At 49.5% G+C, this 24,628-nt stretch overlaps 1 protein-coding gene across 1 annotated transcript; it reads left to right on the top strand.

Moving 5' to 3' along the window:
• The first annotated feature begins 551 nt into the window (after nucleotides 1-551).
• Nucleotides 552-23,725, top strand: Cfap45 (cilia and flagella associated protein 45). Its single transcript, XM_052200337.1, has 12 exons — nucleotides 552-607; nucleotides 6,461-6,586; nucleotides 8,164-8,306; nucleotides 11,262-11,406; nucleotides 11,751-11,921; nucleotides 13,189-13,367; nucleotides 14,488-14,617; nucleotides 17,813-17,959; nucleotides 20,028-20,141; nucleotides 20,769-20,962; nucleotides 23,048-23,272; nucleotides 23,581-23,725. The coding sequence occupies exons 1-12, from the start codon at nucleotides 605-607 to the stop codon at nucleotides 23,657-23,659; spliced, it is 1,656 nt and encodes a 551-aa protein (XP_052056297.1). The 5' UTR covers nucleotides 552-604; the 3' UTR covers nucleotides 23,660-23,725.
• The last annotated feature ends 903 nt before the right edge of the window (nucleotides 23,726-24,628 follow it).

The following is a 24,628-nucleotide window of genomic DNA, read 5'->3' on the forward strand; positions in this document are numbered from 1 at the left end:
CTCAGCAGACTCCTTGTATTTTCAACAAACTCCCTCAGATCTAAGCCTGTGAGACTGCATTCGCGTCTTCAGGGCTAGAAGTCGTCTTTTGGTCCAGTCAGACTACCTCCTACTGTGGAATTTGTTCGGTTTAATGCTGCTTGCCTCTCCCTCAGCAGCCTGAACTCTCATCAGGTTTGGTTTGAATCCTCCTGGAGGAAACCGGTAGCGGTAACTATGGTAACCTAGGGTGGGTGGATGGGTCTGTGAGAGAAAAAACATGATCCTGGGCTTGGCTCCTGGGGTCTTGATAGTTGAGCCCTCTCTGGGCCCGTGGAAAGCAGGCCCTTTAAAGTCTGACCCTGACTTGAACTGGGTTAAAGCCAAAATGGACATGATGGGCGTATCCAAGGGGCTCACCCTTCAAGAGCCTGGTTCCAGCTACCCGAGGGCGGGAAAAGGTTGAGGGAGGGGTTCCCGCTTCTAAACTACCGCGTGACTGCCCAGGAATTGGGCGGGGCGAGGGGCGGGTCTAAAACGCTGAGTGCTAGATCTTGGTTGCTATGGTAACGCGTCAGCGCCCGTGGAGCCGGTGGAAGCGCCTGCAGCTGAAGCGGCCGCAGAGATGGTGAGACTCTGGGTAGCTGTAGTTCCTGAGTCCTGAAGGGGAATGGGGATCTGAGAGGGAAAGCTGGGGCTTCCTCTGAGAGGCTGGGGAAGACAGGAAGTTCTGGGAGTGAGGACGGGACGCCAGCTGCAAACGGAGTAAAGACTCAAAAGACTTAGTAGTAGTGATTGGCAGCGTCTGGTAAGGTTGAGTGGGGGATGTGCTGCACCTTTTCCCCCTCCCGCCATCCTCTTGAACTGAGTCCTTTTGGGCTGTGGGATATGATGTTGAGAAGAGCAGGGTGATCATGGGAAAGGCACCTAATGTTTCAGAAGAGCCTCAGTTCTTATGATTTGGGCACACCTTAAGCGCTGGTGAATGAATGAATGAATGAATGAAGAATGAATGAGGCGGATCCCAGGTTTACAAAGTCCCAGGGGAATGATTGGGATAAGTCTGCCAGTCCTGACAGGTCTTGAATGGTGGCAGATGGTCATGGGCATAGATTGTGAAAACCAGCAAGTCCAGGCAGGAGCCCGTGTTGGCTCTGAGGGGTTTAGGGGAGTGTGCAGACAGGTGTTGGAGTATGTGGTTCCTGGGACTTACTTGAAATGTCTGGCAACCTGGGTGGCTGAGGTGGATAGCTGGGTTTTTTGTGGGCGTGCTTTGGGCCTTGTGTCTGCCTTGCTCTTGGGGGATTTAGTGGATTTCAGGAGAAGCTGGGTTCTGAACTTCTGAGGACTCCGTGGAGTGTAGTGATGGGGATGCTTTTTGGCTGTACATCTTATTTAGCTATCTTCTGTCAGCACACACTGTGTGTGTGTGTGTGTGTGTGTGTGTGTGTGAAATGACCTGGCGCTATGCCTGGTACCTAAGTGTTAGGCGAAAGTTCTGTCCTGTGTTAAAAGTGCCTCTTTGCCTAGCATTCAAGAATCAGTATGTTACGACTAGACTAGGTAGACTTGCGGGCTGCATGGCTCCCAAGCCCAGAGATCCCACCCAAGGACCACTCAGGACAAGAGTTTACCTAACTTACGGACCCTAACATATTGGATAGGAGTGAACATACATGTCGGGGGTCGGGGGGGGGGGAGCAGTGGGTTTGAGTAATCCCCAGCAAGGCTGGAATGAGAGAGAGAGAGAGAGAGAGAGAGAGAGAGAGAGAGAGAGAGAGAGAGAGAGAGAGAGAGAGAGAGAGAGAATGTGTGTGTGTGTGTAGTGCTACTTTCAAGCTTTTTGAGAGCATGGAGGAATGAGAAGAGGTGGTGGTGGGGAGACTCACAGACAAGTTTCCAGGACTGCCCTCTGGAGGCAGAGGCAGGTGGATTTTCTGAGTTCGAGGCCAGTCTGGTCTATAGAGTGAGTTCCAGGACAGCCAGGGCTACACAGAGAAACTCTGTCTCTCAAAAAAAGAAAAAAAAAAAAAGCATCCTCTGGAGGAAGAGGCAGGAGGCTCATTTCCAACCCTGGTGTAATGTTCACAGAATATGTCACAGGTGGGTAACCTGGTCCATTTAAAGAAAAAAGGACAACCAGGTGGATCACTCAGTGTGAGCGGCAAGAGCCCTGATGTGAGGGAATCCCTCCTTTCCTATAGCCAAGTGTGTGGAATGGAAAGTGCACCCAGGCCAGGAATCTGAAGCCGGACTTTGTCATCCTGTGTTGACTCTGTCTGTGAAAGAGGAACTGGATCTGAGTGGGAAGGGCCTTCTAAGAAGGAGCAGCCTTTGTCTTTGTTCCCTTGACAGGTGTTGTACTTGCGTCAGGGAAACTCCACACCGACCTATTCCAGTCCCTGCTAGCCTTGTCTTGCTTGTGTTTAAGTCAAATACCCTAGATCCTGCCATAGTCAGATATACTGTGTTCTCAATTAGAAATAGATGTTTGTTTTTTTAACTGTGCTTCTTGGTCATAAAATAGCTACTTATTCATTGCAGGAAACTATTCAATATAAGAAACATCTGAAGATGGTTACACTCACCTGAAATGCAGGGAGGGGCTGGTGGGTAGTGTGGTGAGAATCACAAATGTGCGATGCTATGACTGACTTTTATGAATGCCCTGGATCCAAACACAGATTCTCACAGCCTTGCATCCAACCCAGCCCTCTAAACCAACATTTCTAGAGGAATACTTATACGAAGTGGAAACTTAAGGGTTCCTTGGACAGTTGATTGGATGGTGTTTTGCTGGGACAAACATGTGAAGGAACATTTAGCTGATGTGAACACAGGTGAAAGGCTAAGGCAGACTCGTGAAGGAATGTTTCGCTGAAGCAGACACAGGAGAGAGGATGTTCTGCTACAGCAGGCACGTGAAAGGACACGTGATGAAGGATTCTTTGCTAACAACACACATGTATTGCTCTGCCTTACACTGCATAGTTGAGCTGCATTTGTCGGGACTCTCAGTTTCTCGACGCTTCCACACACTTGGACTGATTGGAAGAGTGATGTCAGCTGAGACAGAAGCACGTGCTGAGGCGAGACACGTGGGGGACACGTGATGTTTGGAGGATCTAAAGGACTCAAGGGACAGTGACAGAGGCTGAGCTGGGCTTGCTTATAGAGCTAGCTGTGCAACGCTTGTGGGTCTCTTGTCTTCGCTGAGAGGCACAGCTGAGAACTTCTCCTGGTGTCCCTCCTGGTCCCTCCTGCTGACTCGAGCCGAATCTGAGGCCTGGCTGTCTCTGCTAGGTCATGTCACTGTTGTTGATAACCAGACTCTACCGAGCCAGACTGCTGGCATGTCCGTGAGGTGTTTGTGAGTGGATCGAGCTGCCACTGCTGACCTGTGAACTGAACTGCTGATTCTAGACAACACAGACAGGAGTTTTTCCAAAGAATCTTTCTAAACAGGTCCATTTCCCCTCCCTCTGGTGGGTAGTGGTCTAAAGAGAGGTTAAAACGTTTAAGAACCATCATTAAAAGTAAGATTTAAAAAAATTAAAGTTACACTTACATATTTCTTAGAATATATTTTCCTCAAAATTGTGACCACTTTATACATTTATATAACGAGGTTCAGCTGTGCTGTGTTCCCCGCTACCCTCATAGCCCTCTCCTATTGAAAAAAAAAAAAACCTTTTCTTAAAAACTTTTTTATGTTATGGAGATCCCCTGTCTCATTGATACCCAGTTGACTTAATCTTTCTGTCCCAGAGTCTCTGTTAGAGTAGACTTGTTTGGACCAGATTCTCGTGTTCCTGGGACAAGATGGTCTATAAGGAGAGGGGGCAGGCAGCCGGGTCACTGAGATATAAGCACATTAGTGCAGGACTTGCCTGTTTATCTGTTCCCAGTCCCTCTCTGTCTTTCCAGGCTCGGCTGTCAGTAGCTGGAGAAAGCTGCTTTTCCTTCCAAGGCAGACTACGCAGCTTCTGGCTGGCCACTGCTCAGCGTCATGGGAATATTTATTTGGTCACGCAAGAAATAAAACCAGCTCTTCGCCTCCTAAGAGGACCACTTGGCTACTGCCTCTGGCCCGGAGGGATCCAACTTTTCATTTCTGCTTGGTTTTTCATTTTTTTCCCTCCCCCTAGCGTGTTTACACAGTGACCTCCCTAGTTCTTCTTGTTACTCTTGGCAAAACTGGTTATTCTAGCCCTGGGGTAAAGCTTGTGGCTTCAAAGTCAGCAGTTCTTAAATGAGGTTTTCTTAGCTACCCAGCGCCGGTGCTCATACTTCCCCCCTTTGCTCTGCCAGCGGCTACTTTTCTGTGGTCATTGCTTTCCTTCCCCTGGTCTGACTTCGAGGTTTATGCAGTGGATTATCTCCTGTGGTGACTTCCTCCAACCTGGGTACCAAGGACACAGGAAAGAGAAGACACAGTCTCCGCCTTGAGGGACCTACAGTCTGGCGCACAATGCCACACGCCGGGAGTCCTTGAAAAGAAACAGGAAAACAGATGCGAAAACAGTCATAACCCTTCCCATTTGTACCCCGGAGCCCTTCCATACACATTACGATCCACAGCGCAGACCACATCCGTGACCTGGAAAACGTGGAATGGTGGAGTGACTTGGAGTCAGAACTGCCCAGAGGCGTTCAGCTCAGCCTGCTCTAGAGTTCTCCGGGGGTCATCTTATTTAATTTCATCCCTTGTTTTGTATTAGATATAAGTCGGGATCCTGCTGTGTGCCACCCCTCCCCCAAGTCTTCCTTAATTATATGGAGAACTCAAACACCACGACCCCTCACGGTCCTTCCACCGGTTCCCTTTATCCCCAGGGCTTGCTCTCAATCCTACCCACTGCCCTTCCCGTTCATTTCCTCTTACTCAGATTTTAAGTGCACACCACCCACTGTATAACAACCCCTCAGAGGCTGCTCTCAGGCATCGCATCGCCGGGGCTCCCCTATCTGCCTCTTCATAAACCCAGGTTTTCCCGCTCTGCTGTCTTGGGGCTGGCTGAAGATGGCTCCCTCTGGAAGCCTACAGTGGCTGAGCGGGGCAGTGAGCGGAAGGAAGGCGCACACACAGCCGGGCTCATTGTTTGGCAGAGCTGAAGTTCAGTGTAAAAACCCTGGGGGCTGCAGATTCTCAGACTTGGAGGGACCCAGTCTGTCTAGACCATTTCCCCCAAGATATCTCAGCTCCCAGTGCGTGGTTGAGGAGGGTGTGGGCTCCTCCAAAGCAATGAATGAATCAGCTTTAGATTAAGGCTACCGTTATCCAAAAGCCTTCTCAGAACCTGCTTCCTGGATGTAGCTTATCTACTCTAGGGGAGGGGCGGAGATGAAGCCGAACTGACTGCTGGGACTGGAGGTTGTGATTAGCTGGGTTCTTGGTTGAAAGCGCTGAACCAGAACTCGTATTTAAGTGGGATAGAACACCCTGAGAAGATTTAGGAGAGCCCACTGGTTTTGTACCAGCAGGGAAACGAGGCTTGGAAAGTAGGAACAGAGGGAGCCCCTTCAGCTGTAACCAAGGCCAAAAATGAAACTGGGAATAGACCTGGCAGGTGCTTCCCGACGCTGCTGGCTTTGCATGCTGGTGGCGTCCTTATCAGTGCTGCCCCAGACGCAGCTGCTTCTGCGGGCCCTGGGTCAAAAAGGCTTTCCACGTTCAGTGTCTCGCATCGCTGGGCCCCCAGTCGCTGTCAGGTCAGGGGCATCTTACTGGCTCATCTTAGAATCCCCTGCATGACTACGAAGGCAAATACCTGATGTTTTCAGCGTTTGTCCTAGGGAATGAGCCTTGTCTCCCACAATCATTAGCTAGGGTAATTTGCCAAACCCAGGAAGCTATTGGCACGTCGAAAAGTATTCTGTTTTGGTTAGCTCTGTCTGTAGCTGGTAACCATTGTTCACCCACTACCTGACGTTCGCCAGTCGTCACACTCACACGCCGAGCTGCGGCCCAGTGGGTTTCCACAGCTTTTGTTTCCTTCGGTCCCCAGCCTGCTCATGAAACAGAAAGGGGGTTGGGTGTCTTGTCCTTAATGAAAGGGGCCTGGAGCTCAGGCTGAGAAGCTTGGTAGCGATGAGGACTCTGTGCGTTCTTGGGAAAGGAGGCGCAGTAGCCTCTCTAAGGCCATTCTTGTGGGAGACTGTGCCAGTGCAGGGACGAGGAACAGGGATCCTCCCTCCAACTCACCACCTCACACTCTCCATCCTTTTTATCTGTACCTTGTGACTGACTTTGCTTCATCAGTTCCCAAGACTGCAGAAACGCCCTTTCGCAGACTTAGTGTGATTTGCCAATACCCTTCCCCATGGGGGATATTGCACCCCAGGTCCTATGTAGACACATTCTTTAAGAGGTTTCCCCGCATGCTCGCCCTTCTAGCTGTCAGCTAGAGAAATGTTTGCTGTCTGAGGTCTGGATGCCTCTGGATACGGATGACCAGACTTTCTCTGTCTCTCCCTGCAGCCTCTAAGCCCAGGGGATGCCTCAAGCTCCGCTTCCACCGCTTCCAACCGGTCACGGAATAGGACTCGCTATCGGACCAAAGCCATGAACTCCGAAGTAGACGAGAGCCTCTTTGGAGGTGTCAAGGTAACGCATCATCAGTAGACCCTCCCCCTCCCCCAGCCCCCTGGTCGCTGCTGCCCTTACACAGCAGTGGCCTAGAACAGTGTTGCTTAGGGTGAAGCCTGTGCTAGCCACATCGCTGAGCTTTTTATACCAAAGAAGGGAGAACGCTGAGGCCCCGGCTCTGATATCCAGTGTGTTCTGGGTAAAGAGGGCACAGTGCTCCTTGGAACAGCTTTGGTGTCTGTGGCCATTGATGAGGAGGGGAGAGGAGAGAGACTTGGAGAGTTGGGTAGGGGCATCTGAGAGAGAGAGAACATGGAGGAAGAAGGGCCTCTTCTGGAAGCATAGGTGCGTAGGTGGGCTGGGGAGCAGAGAGCTGTGAGTGGAAGAAGGCTTTCTAGAGGCTCCCCTCAGAAGATCTTCCGCTCTGCCAAGTCTTCCCCATTGGTAAAGGCAAGACTCAAAAGGGTGCAGTTCTGTAATTACACTCACAGACTCTTTGTAAGAGGAAGGGTTCTCATGGAATTTTCTAGGCATAAAAGAGGGTGGGGGAATGGCCCAGAACTCCAGGTCCTGCTTGTTTCCTAATCCTGTCCAGGGTGGCCCAAGTTCTTTGGCCTTCTGGGTAAATGAGAGTCCAGGAAGTTGGCGGTAGGGGGCAGAAGTGACCTGCAGCATTGCTGAGTTGTGCCCTTCTGGAAGCAGAGATGAACACCAGGTGGCAGTAGCACTCAGGGGACAGTGCAGAGTGACCCAGTCAAAGCGACCCACTGGGCACCATGCAGGTGTCTGTTACTGCCTTTATGGAGGCTACATTTTCCTGGGTTCCGAGACTGTGTTTTCTTGCTAACCCTTTTGAGGTTAGAAAAATCCGGAATACATCACACATCTGATCTGCGTTCACATTGCTGGATCCTAACTGAGTGCCCTCCTCAACCATGTTTTGTTCCCTAAGAGTGTTGCTGTGTAGCCCGTGCTGGTTTCAAACTAGCTGTCCTTCCTCTGGCTCCCAGTTGCTGGGATCCAAGGTGTATGCCGCATTGCTTGGCCCAACGATGTGAGATTTTAAAGGCAATTCTTGGTTAGGCCACTTAGCTCTATGTCTAACTCCCTTAATATGGCTTAAAAATATTAATCATTAGAAGGATTAAAAATTACTAATATTATATTGTAGATTTATCTGTAACATGTTGTATTGCTTCAGAGTCACAGCGTAGTCCAAGAATCTCACAAGACCAGAAATGTTCATGGAGAGATAACCTAGATACCAACTTTTAAAGTTTCAACCTGATGGATGGGTTTAACATAGGTATAGAAATACACTGCCAGCCCCTTTCCTTTCCACCCCTTGGCATAGTCTCTAGCATCCTTGGGAGGAACGCCTGCCCAAGAAGAAAAGGTATCGTTCTAAGAAGGCCAGGCCAGTGCAGAGCACACCCAAGCCATGTTTTGATGAGGACCCCAGGATGCTTCTCCAGGGCCCTCGCTGCTCTGTGCTCTGGAGCTCATGGGGTGGAAGGGAGCTACCCTTGAGGTTGCTATTGGGCCAGTGGCAAGTGGAGTGACCATCTTCTATGGATTTCTTTCTGATCTTACAGCCTTCATCCCAGGGCAAGAGCGACAGCCCTATCGTGGTGATCCGTGATAAACATGCCATCCGGAAAACTCTCAGTGCTCTGGGCTTGGACCACAAGCCGGAGACAATCCAGCTCATCACCAGAGACATGGTCAGAGAACTCATGTGAGTCCCCAGGGCACAGGCCTCGGTTCCTGGCTCAGATAGTGCTGCCTCTGTGCAGGGAGACTGGGCCACCAGGATGATTCCATCCAGACAGCCTGACCCCCCACCTGCATTCCGACCCACTCCCCACCTGCATTCCGACCCCCCCATCTGCATTCCGACCCCTCCATCTGCATTCCAACCCCCCATCTGCATTCCGACCCCCCATCAGCATTCCGACCCCCACATCTGCATTCCGACCCCCACATCTGCATTCCGACCCCCCATCTGCATTCTGACCCACCCCCATCTGCATTCCGATCCCCCATCTGCATTCCGACCAACCCCCCATCTGCATTCCGACCCCCACCTGCATTCCTACCCCCCACCTGCATTCCGACCCCCCACCTGCATTCCGACCCCCCACCTGCATTCCCACCCCCATCTGCTTTCTGACCCCCCACCTGCATTCCGACCCCCATCTACATTCCGACCCCCCATCTACATTCTGACCAACCCCCCATCTGCATTCCAACCCCCATCTGCATTCCTACCCCCACCTGCATTCTGAACCCCCCACCTGCATTCCGACCCCCCATCTGCTTTCTGACCCCCCATCTGCATTCCGACTCCCCCATCAGCATTCTGAATCCCCATCTGCATTCTGACCCCCCATCTGCATTCCGACCCCCCATCTGCTTTCTGACCCCCCCATCTGCTTCCTGACCCCCCCATCTGCTTTCTGACCCCCCATCTGCATTCCGAACCCCCATCTGCATTTCGACCCCCCATCTGCATTCCGACCCCCCATCTGCATTCCAACCCCCTATCTGCTTTCTGACCCCCCATCTGCTTTCTGACCCCCATCTGCATTCCGACTTCCCTCCCCCCATCTGCTTTCTGACCCACTGCTCTCCTCTTTTCTCTTACTTTTGGGGTTTCGTTTTGTTTGCCTGTATAGATTTAAAAAAGATTCTCTTTTGGTTAACATACACAAAAACAGATTTCATGTAACATTTTATTATATCTATATACTTTGTTCTTCTTTGTCCTTTCTTCTGTGTCTTCCTTTTCCTCTTCTCGATGGTCCCGTGCTCCTCGGAATAGTCCCTTTCTGCTACCATGATACACATATTCCAATGTCTGTTACAGTTCCTGTCTCCTACTTTAAATCTCCTTTTCCCTCCAACAGTCCTCCCTCTGTCTCTCTCCTTCTCTCTTCCACCACACACACACACACACACACACACACACACACACACACACACACACACATTCTACATGTAAAAGAAAAAAATCAATATGACTATCTCGTTCCATCGTTTTCCCTCCTCCATCTTGGCCCTCTTCCCTCTTTGGTAGTTAGCATGGTGCCGCCCTCCATTTCAAAGCTCACTGTAGGCTCTAAAGGTAAAGGGTAGAGGGGCAATGCTTCTGAGGCCTCAGCAGTGCGTTTGGGGAAGGGAAGCGCACCGATGAGTCACTCATTTCCTTTTGGCTACATCAAGAATCCAAAGCAAAGGGCAACTGACCAGATGCCTAATTAGCATCTGGCTCCTCCCCAGACTCCAGGCTATCAGAGGAAATTCACGGGGGCTCTCCAGGTTCCTTTGGGGTTACCTCAGTTTTACTTCCCAACTGGAACAGCGCCATGAGGCTCCTCCCTCAGGGCACAAGCTGAGCTCAGCCAAGTGCCAGGAGCCAGTGCTGCGTTTGGTGGCTTAGCACTCCTGTTCAGTGCTTCAGGCTCTCTGACCCTGCCTACCGCTCTGGCTCCACTGCTGAATGACGGATGACGCCAGTTCACAGAATTTGAAGCCCTCGGCTCACTCCCGGCTTAAGCTGAAGAGACACAGCTGGATCCCCGTGCAGGAGCTGGACTTGACTATGGCTCTGTTTAGCCGAGGTTGACCAGCCTGGGCATCTGACAGCCAGATGTGGGCAGTGGCCTGAGGGGTCCTGTTTCTCCACCTGTCTGCAGACAGGCTGGCCGTGCTTCAGATCCACTGCCTTAGATTCAGGTTGCTCTTGGTCACTTCACACTCTCTGTTGTTTTGGGCCTCACCACTTGGTGCAGTGTGAGAACTTGATAATAAGTGAACCTACTTCTAGGACAACCTCCCCCCCCCCCCCCCGCCCCCCAACACTCCACTTTTATTGGCTGAGATTTCACTTCCTGTCTCAGATCATCTGCGTCTGGTTGCCATGCACCTGTTAAACTGCCTCGCCCAGAAGCCGCTTGATTCCCTCCTCCCAACTGCCCCCCTCCCCCATCCCTAATGTATGTTATTTGTTTCTAATCATTATAATTAGCTGTAGGTTTGTTGAATGCGTTGGGTAGCCACAGGAGAGCTCTAGAGACACACGTCTTCAGGAGCTGCCGATCAGAGTTTTTAATTAATATTTAGGGTTCAAAGCTTCCATCCAGGCTGGACGGACAGGGATATCTAGATTTCCCACCAGCATCGTCTCAACCCTGCCAAACAGACCCTTATGCTTATCTCTTATATGAGCATCAGGAGTAATCTGTTTTTAAAGTTCGATTCCACAGCTTTGAGTATGCTGAGTACCAGGTCCTGGCTCGGAGATTAGGCTGCTCATGTAGTTAAGATAAGCGTCCTGAGGAAGCTGAAACAGGCCTTGCACCCTAGGTCCTGAAGTGGGCAGTACAATGGAGTTAGAATAGAATGTGGTGGGGCTCAGAGGAAAATGCTTGGGAGCAGGGTGGACTTACAGAAACACAAGGAGAGGTCACCGACAGTTACATGGAGAACGCGGCACACGAGACAGACCGTAGGAAGATAGATATAAAATGTCTCTTTTGATCTGTAGCATCAGTTGCTTCTCACCTGAAACCTTTCACTTCAGTGGCCCATGAGTTTGTGGACTCTTCTGTCTCAGCAGAATATGGGAAGGAGAAGGGGGAGGGAGCTTTGAGCCTGCTCTCCTCCCTAACGCTGGTCATTCCCATGTCAGTATTCCCACAGAGGACCCTTCTGGGGAATCCCTAATCATAAGCCCTGAGGAGTTTGAGCGGATCAAATGGGCATCCCAAGTCCTGACCAAAGAAGAATTGAATGCCAGAGAGCAGGCCTTGAAGAAGGAGAAGGAAGCCATCTTGGTAACTCACCTTTGTAGCTGTGTCCTTGGTGGGTGGGTGAGTGGCAGAATAGGAAAATGTAGTAGAGTCAGCTTTCCATACCAGGCAGGATAAGCTCAGTAAAGGCATGCTAAAATAAGGTGTGCATGTGCATTTAATAAACAAACGTCGGGCGTCGAAGACCAGAAGGAAATCCCTGAGCTATGGGAGCGGTACGTGGACCACTGGGAAGATGGCAACAAAGCCGGGCTGTGAGACCCCTCTGCTCTGAGACAGTGAGGGACTGAAGAGCAATCTTCCCAGGTTGTCTTCGGCAGGCAGGTTTACAGGGAATAACCCCACCAATCCAGGCTGGTCTCCCTTAGGAAGCAGTCACAGTCCGCAAGAAGATCATGAAGCAGAAGGAAATGGCCTGGAACAATAACAAGAAGCTAAACGACCTGGAGGAGGTGGCCAGGGATCGGGCCCAGAACCTTCTGCAGAGAGCCAACAAGCTCCGCATGGAGCAGGAGGAGGAGCTCAAGGACATGAGCAAGGTGGGTGTGTGCCTTCCTTCCCTCTGAGGACTCCCTGCTGCTCCCTCTGCAAGGGACTGGTGTGGGCAGGGCTCGCGTAGATGGGAGGAGAAGCGACCTGTTTCCTGGATGACGAGGGCAAGCCACTGGCTCTCCCTGAGCCTCATCGTGTCCACGTGTACACATGTAAGATGATGACGGCAGCCCGACTAAGCAGAATTTCTGGCAGCACTGAACAAGCTAAGACTCGGGGAGAGTATTTGTAAACTGTGACTGATAAGGATCTCTCTCCTATTTCTATCCTGTTAGTTCAAGTCCGGGCCCCAGATGGTGGTGGAGACAATAGGGTTCTTTTTGAAATACCCAGAGTACTTCCTTTAGCTGGGAGCACAAGGGTCAGAGGCTCATTTGAAATTCTATTCTGTAATTCATTTACATGTCGCGCCCTTGTTGACTAATAAAAAAAACAAAACAAAAACCTGTGGACTCCCCAAGCTCTTCATCTCAGATTTTCATCTCTCTGGTTAAATCTTCTCTGCTGGTACCTGCTTTTATTATTCCAAAGCTTTTACTTTCTGGTTCTTAATGAGGGTGCCATGGTTTCTCATTTCTTTTATGCATGTTGGGCTCTTCTAGATTAAAAAATGTTCCGGTTGAATTTCTGCTGGAAAGTCTTGGCTTCCCTAAGCACAGAATGCTGTTCGTGGGTCCCCGGGAAGGAATTGCGAAGCCCTAACGTCTTATGGAGATTATGTGTGGGTTTATGTAGGTGATATCACCGCGTTCATCGTATTCCCAACGGCTGATTGATCCATTACTTTCCAAACTCTACAATACCCTGACTGATGCTGTCTCTCCTTGAATAAAACTTAGTGCCTGATAAGAAACCAGTAAAGGGTCTGGAGAGATGGCTCAGCAGTTAAGAGCGCTGACTCTTCTTCCAGAGGACCTGGGTTCAAGTTTCAGCATCCACATGACAAGTCACATCTGTCTGTAACTCCAGTTCCGGGGCTTCTGATACCCTCACACAGACTTACATGCAAGCAGAACATCAAAAAACATTAAATACAAATAAATTATTAGGGAAAAAAAACTACCGCTAAATGTTTGAGCTATAGGGTGAGTGAAACCTGCTGTTCCTTTGAACTCAGAGAGCAACTGAGCACATCTCCAGCCCGTGCATTCTGCCTCCGTGTCTCCCCTCTTAATTTCCCACACACTCATCACACCTCCATCCTTAACCTTATCCATAAGCCTAGTGTCAGAATTCTTTTCCCCCGCTCCCTAGATTATTCTGAATGCCAAGTGCCATGCAATCCGGGATGCTCAGATCCTGGAGAAGCAGCAAATACAAAAGGAACTGGATGAAGAAGAGAAGCGGTTGGATCACATGATGGAATTAGACCGGCAGGAATCCCTCAAAAGGCAGGAGGATCGGGAAAAGAAAAGGAGGGAGGAGAGAGTACGGTAGGTAAAGGCGGAGCTTCGCCATTTCCCCCATAAGCCCTTTCTGAGTATCTTCAGGTCCATGTAGCCTAGCAAAGAGGGAAGAGCCGAGATGTGGCTGAGGCACCGATGTCTCTCCATTCCTTACAGAATGATACAGGGAATCATACAACCTGCAAGGCTCATTACAAGATTGTAATAGGTGCTTCTCTGCCTGCTCCAATTCAGTGCCCTTTCTCCATGCCGCTGTCATTCATTCTACACGTCTTCCCCCAGCATCCTCGAGGTCTTTATAAGCAGATGCTCTGCCTCATATGCAGCTCCAACCTTTATGTTGACTGAGCTCTAACCCGCTCTCCAGGCAACTCTTTCTGCTCCTGCTAAATCTCGCCTGTCACACGAAGCATTCAAGTACCCGATCTGAATATGAGCTTAACATTTCTGCTTGATTGCTGCCGTTGCCTTGTCTACCCCCATCCTTCCAGCCTTCACTCATGCCCTAGGCTTTAGATACCTCCAAGGTTATCAATAACCTCACAGCACCCTGGGATCATTGGCAGAAGGCTCTGATCGTCCAGACAGTATCCCTGGATTTACTGCTGAAAAGAGGGCTCGGCTGAGAGGACCTCAGGGTTCAGCCCTGTCTATCAGCAGCCGGGAGTCTTCAGTGTTCGAGGTTCTTACACAAAAAGACAGTAGGCAGAGGAGGCATGAAAGTCAGGCTGGAAGACAATAGAGGACAAACACTAAAGGAATTAGAGATCCCAGTCTTTGAAAATCTACAAAGTCCTCTGTGAACCAGGGAGGAAGCTGTCTTCCCACATCATTAGGAGACTTAGGAAGAAGCTGGATTCCTTGTTAAATTATACTAGGAGGGAGGAGGTGGGTTAGGATATAGAGTAACTCCTGGGCAGACAGATAAGAGGAATCTCAGGCAGGAGTACCCGGGAACTAACACAGCAAAATGAGGAGCTACGTTCCAGGACAGTCAAGGAAAGGACTCAGGAAACATAAGCACACCGAAGGGACACTTGTCAAATGATGCCCGTGGGACCTCCTGTCTTGGGGACCCTTTGGGGAGAAGTCTGGGTAGAAACTTGTTCTCTTCATTCAGGGCCACTCTGGCTTTGTACTTTCCCAGGGGAAAACGGCACATCTTGGAGCAAATGAAGAAGAACGAAGAGGAGCGGTCGCTGCAGGCGGAGCACCGTGAGCAGGAGAAGGAGCAGATGCTGGCGTACCTGGAGCGGCTGCAGGAGGAGGATTTGCAGGTAACAGACAAACAGCAAGTCATTCATGCTGTGTTTCCCCAGCACCAGCAGCAAAGCCCTCTGAGGTTTCAGGGCTCGGGTACGGAGCGATTCTTTTGTTTCCTCACAGGACATACGCTCATTTCACAACATCATTGCCATCAACTTCTTAATTGCTGTCTGGATCATTTGTTTGGCCATGGCATCATGCTGGGATGGGCTGTGATTTGGATAGATGTTGTCCTTGCCTCCCAGGGACTTGGGGTCCAAGGCTGGCATATCAATGTGAGCAGACACATAAAGGAAATAAATGGTTGCGTGCTTCGCACGAGTAAACATAGGGATGTTTTTACAGCGTGTCCCTCCATTGCGGAGGGAGGGAAATTATACATTCCATCCGCTGAACAGGAGTGCTTTAAGTTTCCTGCTCCCCTGCTGCTGTCTCATTCAGCGAACACAATATCCCATTGTCATTAACTGTGTTGGGAAGCCAAACCTTTTATCCCTATTAGCTTAGATAAAATTAGAAGGGACATTTAATGAAAAAAGAAAGAAAGAAAGAAAACAAACAGCCAATGACACACCTGTGTGAACGTCATGAAGCTAAGATGGTCTTCTGTTTGCCTCATCTGGCGTGTTGCAAGCTACAGACGCATGTAGCAAGGACAGATGCACACAGGTCTGTGGGTGTGCATGTTTTTGCATGCAGATGGACACACGTGTGTGCACACATGCACCCGGGAAACCCAAAACCAGAATCAGGAATCACCCCCGTCACTCTTAATTCTCAGAGGCAGGCTTCTTGGGCAAGCTTAGTCTTGCTGGCCAGTTTGCTGTTGGGAATTCCTTTCTCTGTCTTCTCGGGTTATAATTATAAATGGAGCACGGCACCCACTCAGCATCTGCAAGATTTCCAGGGATCCGAGCTCCAGGCCTCATGGTCCTTGTGTTTGGGGGGCAAGTGCTTTGGCCACTGAGCCATCTCTCTAGCCCCGTAGGAGGCATTTGAGCACACACATATGAAAGGTATATTAGTTCTTTGGCAATGCTGTATAATGTGTTTTGACCATATTAACACCTTTGCTTGCTTTTTGACTTCATTTTCAAAACGTCACCCACAAACAGAAGTTGAAAGAATTAGGACTGTGCCGGCAAGTACTTTTTCCTTTGACATTTTGACACTTCACTATGAAATGCTTCATGACCCAATCTCTGAGGAGCAAGAACCACTTATGTAGCCTCCACCAAAAAAGAAAAAAAAAAAGAGCTCCTCCAGAGACCCCACAACATCACCTAATATTAACCTAGATTCTTTTTTTTTTTAAATTGGCAAAGAAATGCATTTTCAGCCCCTTTTCTGTTTTCCAAGCCAATTTCTAATCAAGGTTCACACACTGTATTTGATTAAGTCTCTTTAGTCTGATTTGATCTAGAAGCATCTCCCCATTTGTTGATTCATTTGTTTCTTAAGCCTATTTTCATTTTTAACTGACACCTAGTAACCGTGTACCTTTGTGGTCTATGGTGTGACAGTCCTATATGTAGGATGTGCGATGGTCAGATCAGGGTGGCCAGGATATTCATCACCTCAGGCAACTGACATTTCTTTGTATTAGGAACACCGAGAATCTTCCCCACTAGCATTTTGAAATGTACAGTTGATCATTATTGGCAGTAATTGTCCCACTGTGCTGTAAAACACCAGAAATTGTTCCTCAATACTATTCCTGTACTAGATTCTTCTTCTATGATGCCACTTAACTCAAGGGAACTCAAGGTCTTTTTTGGTTTGTCTCCTCCCCGTGTGTATGGATGATTGAGTTGTCATCAGCCAAGGCACCAGCTGTTAGTGACTGGGGACCCTGCCCTCCCTGCCCCAAGAGTCCCATAAGCGATCAGCAGGTTTTCCTAGCATCTACAATGTGAGGGCCAGCGTGAAGACTTAGCATGAGGATCCCTGCCTGAGGCAGAAGATGAGCCTTGTAGACTTGCGAACATCTTGTAAAGGAAACCTAGAAGATAGACACACCTAGCTAGGACACTGGCTCTGGGAGAAGTGTGGGTATCAGAGGAATGGGGAAAATATGCAGAGAACGAGGTGGTAAACGAAGACTGGACACTTCAGCTGGGTTGTGGGGAAGCTGGGAATTGGAGGGCTTGCTGGTGTGTTCCAGCGGGGGAGTCAACGCCATTTCCGCTGGTGTGTCACTGTCCTCTGGATATCCTTCCAAAAGACACTCCCAAGTCTCCAGGAAGTAGTATTAGGCAAGCTTAGGGTAGAACCCGGCACCTCAGTGGACACAGAGCTGCTTGTCAGCATCCCAGGCAGCAGGACAGCTCTAGATGTCCATGTTGCTAGCAAGATGGAGAAGAATCAAGGAAGTTGTTTTTTTTTTCCTGCGTTGCTTTGAAGGGCTTCAATGGCAAGAAACAGGGTAAGTCCCTTTGGTTCCTTGGAAGTCAAATGAGCCAACAAAAACAACAACCCGAAGAGTAAATACACAAGTTTTTCATCTGTTCAAGGCCCCACCTTTCAGACCTTGGGAAATAGCCTCTGCTAAATACCCAGTGAGCGGAACCGAGTTAGTGTGAGCAACACTTAATTTTTTTAATCATCACCACTGAATGGGATCGGATCTCAAATTTGAGTTTCTTTCTTTCTTTCATTTCTTTTCTTTTCTTTTTCTTTTTCTTTTCTTTTTTATTTATTTATTTTTTTTTTTGAGACAGGGTTTCTCTGTGTAGTCCTGGCTGTCCTGGAACTCACTCTGTAGACCAGGCTGGCCTTGAACTCAGAAATCCGCCTGCTTCTGCCTCCCAAGTGCTGGGATTAAAGGCGTGCACCACCACCGCCTGGCTTCAAATTTGAGTTTCAATAGGAGAAGGAATTTGAACCCTGGATGGTAATAGCTCATGAGGTTCACAAGGGTAGACTTTAGCGCGTCAAGTGGGAGAAAAACATTAAGAGCCTCCATTTCCAGAAAGCATTGAGAGATAAGTGTCAGGGGCCATCACCAAGCTGAGCTGGGTGAAGATTGCAAAGAGCCTATTTGATAGCAAAGTTGCTTATTGTCCATTCTTGAAAGACAGCTTTAGTCTGGGCTGGTGCTGGCCACAATGTACTGCCCCCTGCCTCTGTTTCTCTCTATACCATCGTGCCAGGAGCTCTATGCCTTGCCTTCTGCTCCTCTGAGGGTCTCTTCCTTTTGCTGGCAGGATCTGGAACGAAGACATCAGGAAAAGCTGAAGATGCAAGCTGAAATTAAACGTATCAACGATGAAAACCAGAGACAGAAAGCAGAGATGCTGGCACAGGAGAGGCTGGCGGACCAGATGGTGATGGAATTTACCAAGAAGAAGATGGTAGGGACCTGGTGTCTGATGCTGGAACCAGGGGTGATGCGTCTGTAACAGGCCTGAGCAATCATGGGACTCTAGCAGGGGACAGCCATGCCTTCATTTTAAACACACACAGGCCTGGTTTCGTTTCTTCTTCACCATGGCTTGATAGATTGTTCAGTAAGAGTATAGCTTCTACAGACACCCCTGTCCAAATCAGTGCATCATTGTCTTCATTGATAGTCATTTAAAAGCTGGGACCAGGGTCATGTGCAGTAAAAGAAAACTAAAGTGATTGGTGAGAGTGAAGTTTATATGAATTCTTCAAGGGTTGAGAAGCCTAGAAACCAAGCGTTAGCTTCTCCATACATTTTTAAAACTCATATAGGACAGTCTGTATTGGGTAGCTGAGATACCTCATGGAGAATGAACGCATAAGAAGAAATAGATGGGAAAAGCAATATCTGCTAACAGCTTGGGATGGATAAAACTCACAAATGTGTGGACTCACTCTGGGACAAAAATGAATGGTGGAATGACTGGGGTGTGTGTGTGCAGAGTAGAGGATGAAGGAGAGGAAAAAAGACTTGTAAGTATAGTTTAGAGTGAATATGGATATATATATATATATATATATATATATATATATATATATATACACATAGCAGGGCAGTGGTGGTACACGCCTGTAATCCCAGTACCCTGGGAGGCAGAGGCAGGTGGATTTCTGAGTTCAAGGCCAGTCTGGTCTACAGAGTGAGTTCCAGGACAGCCAGGGCTATATAGAGAAACCTTGTCTTGGAAAAAACAAATCCAAAAAACCCAAAAACCAAAATAACAACAACAAAAAAATAAATAGAAGTACTCAAATGGCAGGGAAATGATTCCCGTGCTTGTGGATCCAGTCCCTGTCTCTTCTGCAGATCTGGAGTTCTTGATGACAGTTAACTTAGCCTACTTCTTTTAAGATGTGTTTTTAGAAAGTGTGCTGATCCTCTCAGCCCTGCCCCTTCAGGACTCAAGGCAGAGAGTGGTTGTAGAAGCATCGAGAATTTTCTTTCCTGCTATCCAGGGCAAGATGAGGCAGAGGAAGCAGTGTTATGAAATCTAATGGGGTGAAGGGGGTATCTCCTGGCAGGTCCAGAGGAGTAGAGCATGTGAGCGAGCCATGAGGGAGGGCATTGAGAGAGGTAGCAGAGAGGGAGAGGCTCTAAGGACAAAAAGGGAGAGAGAGAACTACAAGGGGAGGGAGGGGGAGAGAGAGCGAGAGAGAGCCCCCTCCCCAGGTGGGCATTCCCGTGTTCCGTGTTCTGCCTGCTGCACCTGGTGAGGCAGGTGATGACGTAGGCAGTTGCTAGGCCCTTGAGGGCAGGCCAGCTGGATTACCTGTAAGCTAACAACCAGCGTGACTCTGTGGAGCATGACTCCTAAAAGGCAGCTAGCTCTCTGCAATTCTTGGCAGTCTGGGAAGGTAGAATAATGAGGGATAAGGGACAGTCTTCATGGGACGACCAAGCATGCCACCCAGCATGTGCCTGTGGTCATGCGACTGTTCTAGGAGCAGCAGTGGGTGGAGAAGTCTTGGGATTGATTCCCTCCCGTTCCTTCACAGAGGCGGTAAAAGGGACGAATTTTGATGGTTTACTCTTAAGGTGTCTGCTAACCTCTGTAGGGTTGCCCAAAGCATGGTTGGCAGTTTGCCTGGACACTAATGAGATAACCTCTACCTGCTGCATTTTACAAGGCAGGCGGGGAGCCACAGTTGTTACTCGGCTCTGTGGCCTTGCAACTTGAAATTATCTTCAGTGTGACAGAAGGAGTAAGAAAGTCTGGGCTCAGGATTCCTGCGTTCCAAACAGTTTTAGCATCCAGAAGAAGGCCTAAGAAAGCGGTTTATAAACCACGACTGCCTTCTGCAAAGGCTACTTGTCCTTACGGTTGTGCTTTGCTAAAGCCCCGCCCCCCTCTTAGATGGAGCGTGGAAGTGGAAGGGGAGACGCTGGAAGGGAGGTGCGGTACGCTGTACAGATTGTGTTTCTCTGGGCAGCACTGCAACGGTGTGCATTATCACGAGGCCTTTTCTTCCTGGCAGGCTCGAGAGGCAGAGTATGAAGCTGAACAGGAGAAAATCCGGAAGGAGAAAGAGAAGGAGATCGCCCGCCTGAGGGCCTTGCAGGAGAAGGCGCAGGATTATCGAGCAGAGCAGGTAGAGCTCCTCTCCTGCTCCTCTCCACTTCCTCTCCCTCTCCGCTTTCCTTTGTCCATCCCACTCCCGGAAGCCATCCCTTGGCAGCCTGTAAAGTGGCCTGCAGGGTGGAGGTACAGAAGAGAGGATGCCTGCTGTCTAGCCTTCAAAATCTAACCGCAGACAAATGTCATTTAATCACGGGGGATTTATTCTGGAAAATGCACCTGAGGAGGAAGGATGGGCCTTTTCCCATTGCCCCCGGCAGCAGCGAGAGAGCAGAATTGTGCTCTTAGATTCTAGAGAAAGTTTCGGACTGCTACATAAAGAGGTTTTTCCAACCTTACCTGACTAATGAAACGTCACCAGAGGATATGTGGCATCTCTATCATTAGCAGTTTTTAAAGTTAAAAGCAATCCTAGGAGTCCAAGGTGCTCGAGGAAACAATAAGGGCGAGAGGGGTAGAGCAAGGTGACCCCTTGGGGAATATTCTGGCCCTGAAGAATCTATGCCAGGATTCCATTTCTTCCTTTGGCAGACTGAAGTCTGTAAGTCGGTGACTCTATCTTAGGCTCTTTGTATCCTCATAGCGCACGTGAACCCCACCCACTCCCATCCCCACCCCGACCCCCCACCTGCTTTCTTAGGATGCCTTGCGGGCCAAGCGCAACCAGGAGGTTGCAGATCGAGAATGGCGCCGAAAAGAAAAGGAAAACGTGCAGAAGAAGATGGAGACAGAGGAGAAGCTACGCAAAAGCAGGCTGGACCAGGTGGCCTTCAAGGAACACTCGCTGGCCGTTCAGGTTCAGCGGGACCGAGACGAGTTCGAGAGGATCCTTCGGTAGGAGGATCCAAGAATCCCGGCTTCCTTTCCCTGTGTTGATAAAGTTGTGGAAGGAGAACAGGAGTGTGCCCAGGGGGTGGTGCGTGGTGCATGGAGAGGAGATTCCTGCCATGCTAACAGACACTTGTGCATCCTTCTTGATCATGTCGCTGCTGCAGTCATCCTGACTAGATGGATGGCTGAGATATTTCAAAGCCATCCGAGCCAAAAATTTTCTGATTAGAGAATTGGAAAAGAGCATCTGGAAGTGTTTAAGGAACCGAGCCTGTATCAGTAATGGTGTAAATAAAGGTCTCTCCTGCTGCCCCTAGATCCCACATCTTTTCTGCAAACCAGGGAAACTGAATAGGAGAAGCCTAGAGGATTCATCCCGACACTAAGGACTGTGTCATTAGAATGAGACTTTGAGGGAGTCTGCCATTGCTTTGACTCATAGCTAGTGAGCAACATGTGTTGAGGGCTGTCTGGGCATCATGAAGCTCATTAGAAATGAATGAACACTGTCTATACCTGCTCCACTCGAAGGCTTCCAGAGATCCCTGCTGTTTGGGTGGGCACTATATATATATATATATATATATACATATATATATATATATATATATACACACACACACACACAGACATATATAATATACACACACACATATATACATATATATGTAAATATATATACACACACATATACACACATACATATATACACACACACACACATATACATATATACGCACACATATTTATATACATATATATATGTATATATCTATATGCTGCTTGGCGGCTAGTGTCTTTACTGTTAGGTGTTTCTGTTCACAGATGATTTCAGCGTGCACGCAAAGGCTAAGGACTCATCCTGCCTTCTCTTCTGGTCTTCCCTCAGAGCTTCCTTCTCTGCTCTGTTTTCTCCCAGTCAGATCTGCCATCACCATCCCTGATCTGACTGGGGACCACTTCCTTTTCGCTTTGTTTCAATCTCTGGGGGAAAAAAAAGATTAAAAAAAAGATCTGGAGGGCAAACCAAAGAAAATTTGCATTTGGAGAACTTGAAATTACAGAAGTTGTGCTCAAATGAAGCAAGATTGACCAGTGCCCAGTCATCTCCGTGTCTGGGCCCCGGGTCCTTCCTGTTGGAGCGGTCTCAGGCAGGATTAAGCCAGGCTAGGCTCCTGGGCCTCTAAGGAGGCAAAGCAGACCGTCTCCCCTGAGAACAACACTCTTGGATTTTCAGAGGATCTTGCCCCTGCTTGTTCCCACTGACTGAGATGCCTTTTGGCTCTTCCGCTTTTCCTGCCCCTCAGTGTCCCCCGACCCCATCCTCAGGTTGTGCTGTGGTCACTGGACACTTGGTAATGGAGAGAGCTTCCCAAATCCCCCTTGGAGCCTGCCGTTGGGCTCCAGATTGCCTTCCAGGTGTCTCCCCCTGCCTCTGTGCCCTTGGACAGCTGTGTGCCTTTGGCAGGCACTAATAAATATTAATGGGATGAATTCCAAGTCCTACTTCTGCTCCTGACCCACTTGACTCTACTTTGCTGGGTTTGCCTGGAGCACAGACACTAGCCAGCTATTAAACTCCATCCAGCTCTTTGGAGAAGTCCAGCCTCACCTGCTGTCCTAGCTTAGCATCCAGACCTAGTGTCTCCAGACCAGGTGACTTCCATGACAGATGTCTCTACTCAGGGAGTGTCCCTGCCACAGCCAACAATCCAGATTTCCTTACTTCAAAAGCGTGACCTTCAGTGCGCCCCACATATGGGTTTCCTGCTTCTGTTCAGGAGATCCTGAACTTTCAGACTGTTAACTGAAAAAAAAAATACTGTTAACTTTAGAAAAAAAAATACTGACATTTAGGTGACACCCTAAACAGGTGTGTCTGAAGACAGCTACAATAGTGTACTTATTTATAATAATAAATAAAATCTAAAAAAAATGTCAACACTGTGACATATGACAACATATCTGGGTCTGTCGGGGAGAGGGGCACACGGTAGATACTTTGAGTCTGGTGCCTGAGACCTCGAGGTTGGACAGCATGACCACTGAAGAGCTCAGCAAATTGCATTCCTTTTGTCCCTTCCCCAGGGCTCAGAGAGAGCAGATTGAGAGGGAGAAGCGGGAGCACGAGAAAAAGGCAGCCGGGTGTCTCCAGCATGCCAACGAGCTGCGACGGCAGGTGCGGGAGAACCAGCAGAAGCAGGTACAGAACCGGCTCGCCACCTTCGAAGAGGGCCGGCGCCTCAAGGAGGAAGCCCAGAAGCGCCGTGAGCGCATCGAGGACATCAAGAAACAAAAGCTGGAAGAGCTGAGGTGCGCTGGGTTCCTTTCTCTCTTTCCTCCTCGAAGAGGTGGCGTAGCAGCCAGGCCGAGGCTTGCCCTCTGAAGGGGGCTCTGGCAGAAGGTTCTGGAACTGGGTCTCGTTGGCTCACTGGTCGCTCCTTGCCAGTGTGTTAGGATCTTGACTGGAACATACTTGGTGGTACATCAGCAGTGCGGATGTGCCAGCTAGAGGCAACCTGTAGGAACGGGCTGGGGTACAGGACCACAGGCTTTGGGAGCCCAGAGCGTGCTTTCTCCTGTCACACCTGTTACATATGCCCCTGCATTTCTTCCCACAGAGCCACCGGCCTTCCGGAGAAGTACTGCATTGAAGCAGAACGGAAAGCCAACATCCTACCAGCCACGTCTGTAAACTGAAGGGGAGCCTCTGCGGTCTCTGGAAGAGCACGGATTCAGTTTCGTCCCCGGGGCATCCAAGTTGCTGCTAACCTAGACTTTTCATAGTTAACAGATTAAAGTTATTCTATTCTCTCAGGAGCGGCTCCACTTTACGGCTGTGGGGATGAGGGATACCAGTGGGCACTGGAGGGAGATCAAGATAAATTACAGTGGACTGGGATGCAGGACCGCTGATGCTCAGGGGCTAGAAGCAGATGGTGTTCTGGTCGGGGTCTTCACTCCTAAACGCTGCGATCCATTTTCTTGGGGGGGGGGGGTGGCACTCCTGGCCTTTTTGCAATCATATGGCTATATTCTTGTCTCTCTGCTGGCCCAGTACCCATGTCATAGGGATTTGGGGCCACTGAGGCAAGAGTTAGAGCTCTGCTTTTGTCGAGGGTTGGCGAAAGGGGTGCACAGGGCTGAGCGGAGTGGGAGGAGCATGAATAGCTGAGGCTGGCTCCTCCTGGGCCTCCAACCATGACTCAGACCACGTGTATGGAGGGGACAGTGTGCGAGCCTGGGGCTCAACGCCCTGGATTCCATCCGTCCTGTCCTGCGCAGATCTCTTTCAATTCCAGGCACTAGTGCAGCACAGACGTTTGCCCCGTTCTCATCGAGACACCCCCCCCCCCCCCAGGACACAGCTCCTCACCTAAGTACAGGTGACCCTCACTCACGGCTCTGTTCTTCCCGGTTCGCTCACTTTATCCCATGAGTGGGCGGGTCTCCTCAACAGTTCTGTTGGAAACTCTTCCTGCTTTGCCCCAGTCTATGCCTATTTACACATGCGCTCTTCAGGTACTTTGTGAGCGCTTGGTACACCATGATCCATCGAGGCACTCGAGTCTACTGCGGACTACTTGGCCCCCTTTTCTGGAAGCTTCTCCATTTATGCTGGTTCTTCCCTCAGCTTTCCCTCAGCTTTCGGACAGGCCGTCCATGCCC

Source organism: Apodemus sylvaticus, chromosome 12 (assembly GCF_947179515.1).
Source record: "Apodemus sylvaticus chromosome 12, mApoSyl1.1, whole genome shotgun sequence".
Taxonomy (NCBI): Eukaryota; Metazoa; Chordata; class Mammalia; order Rodentia; family Muridae; genus Apodemus; species Apodemus sylvaticus.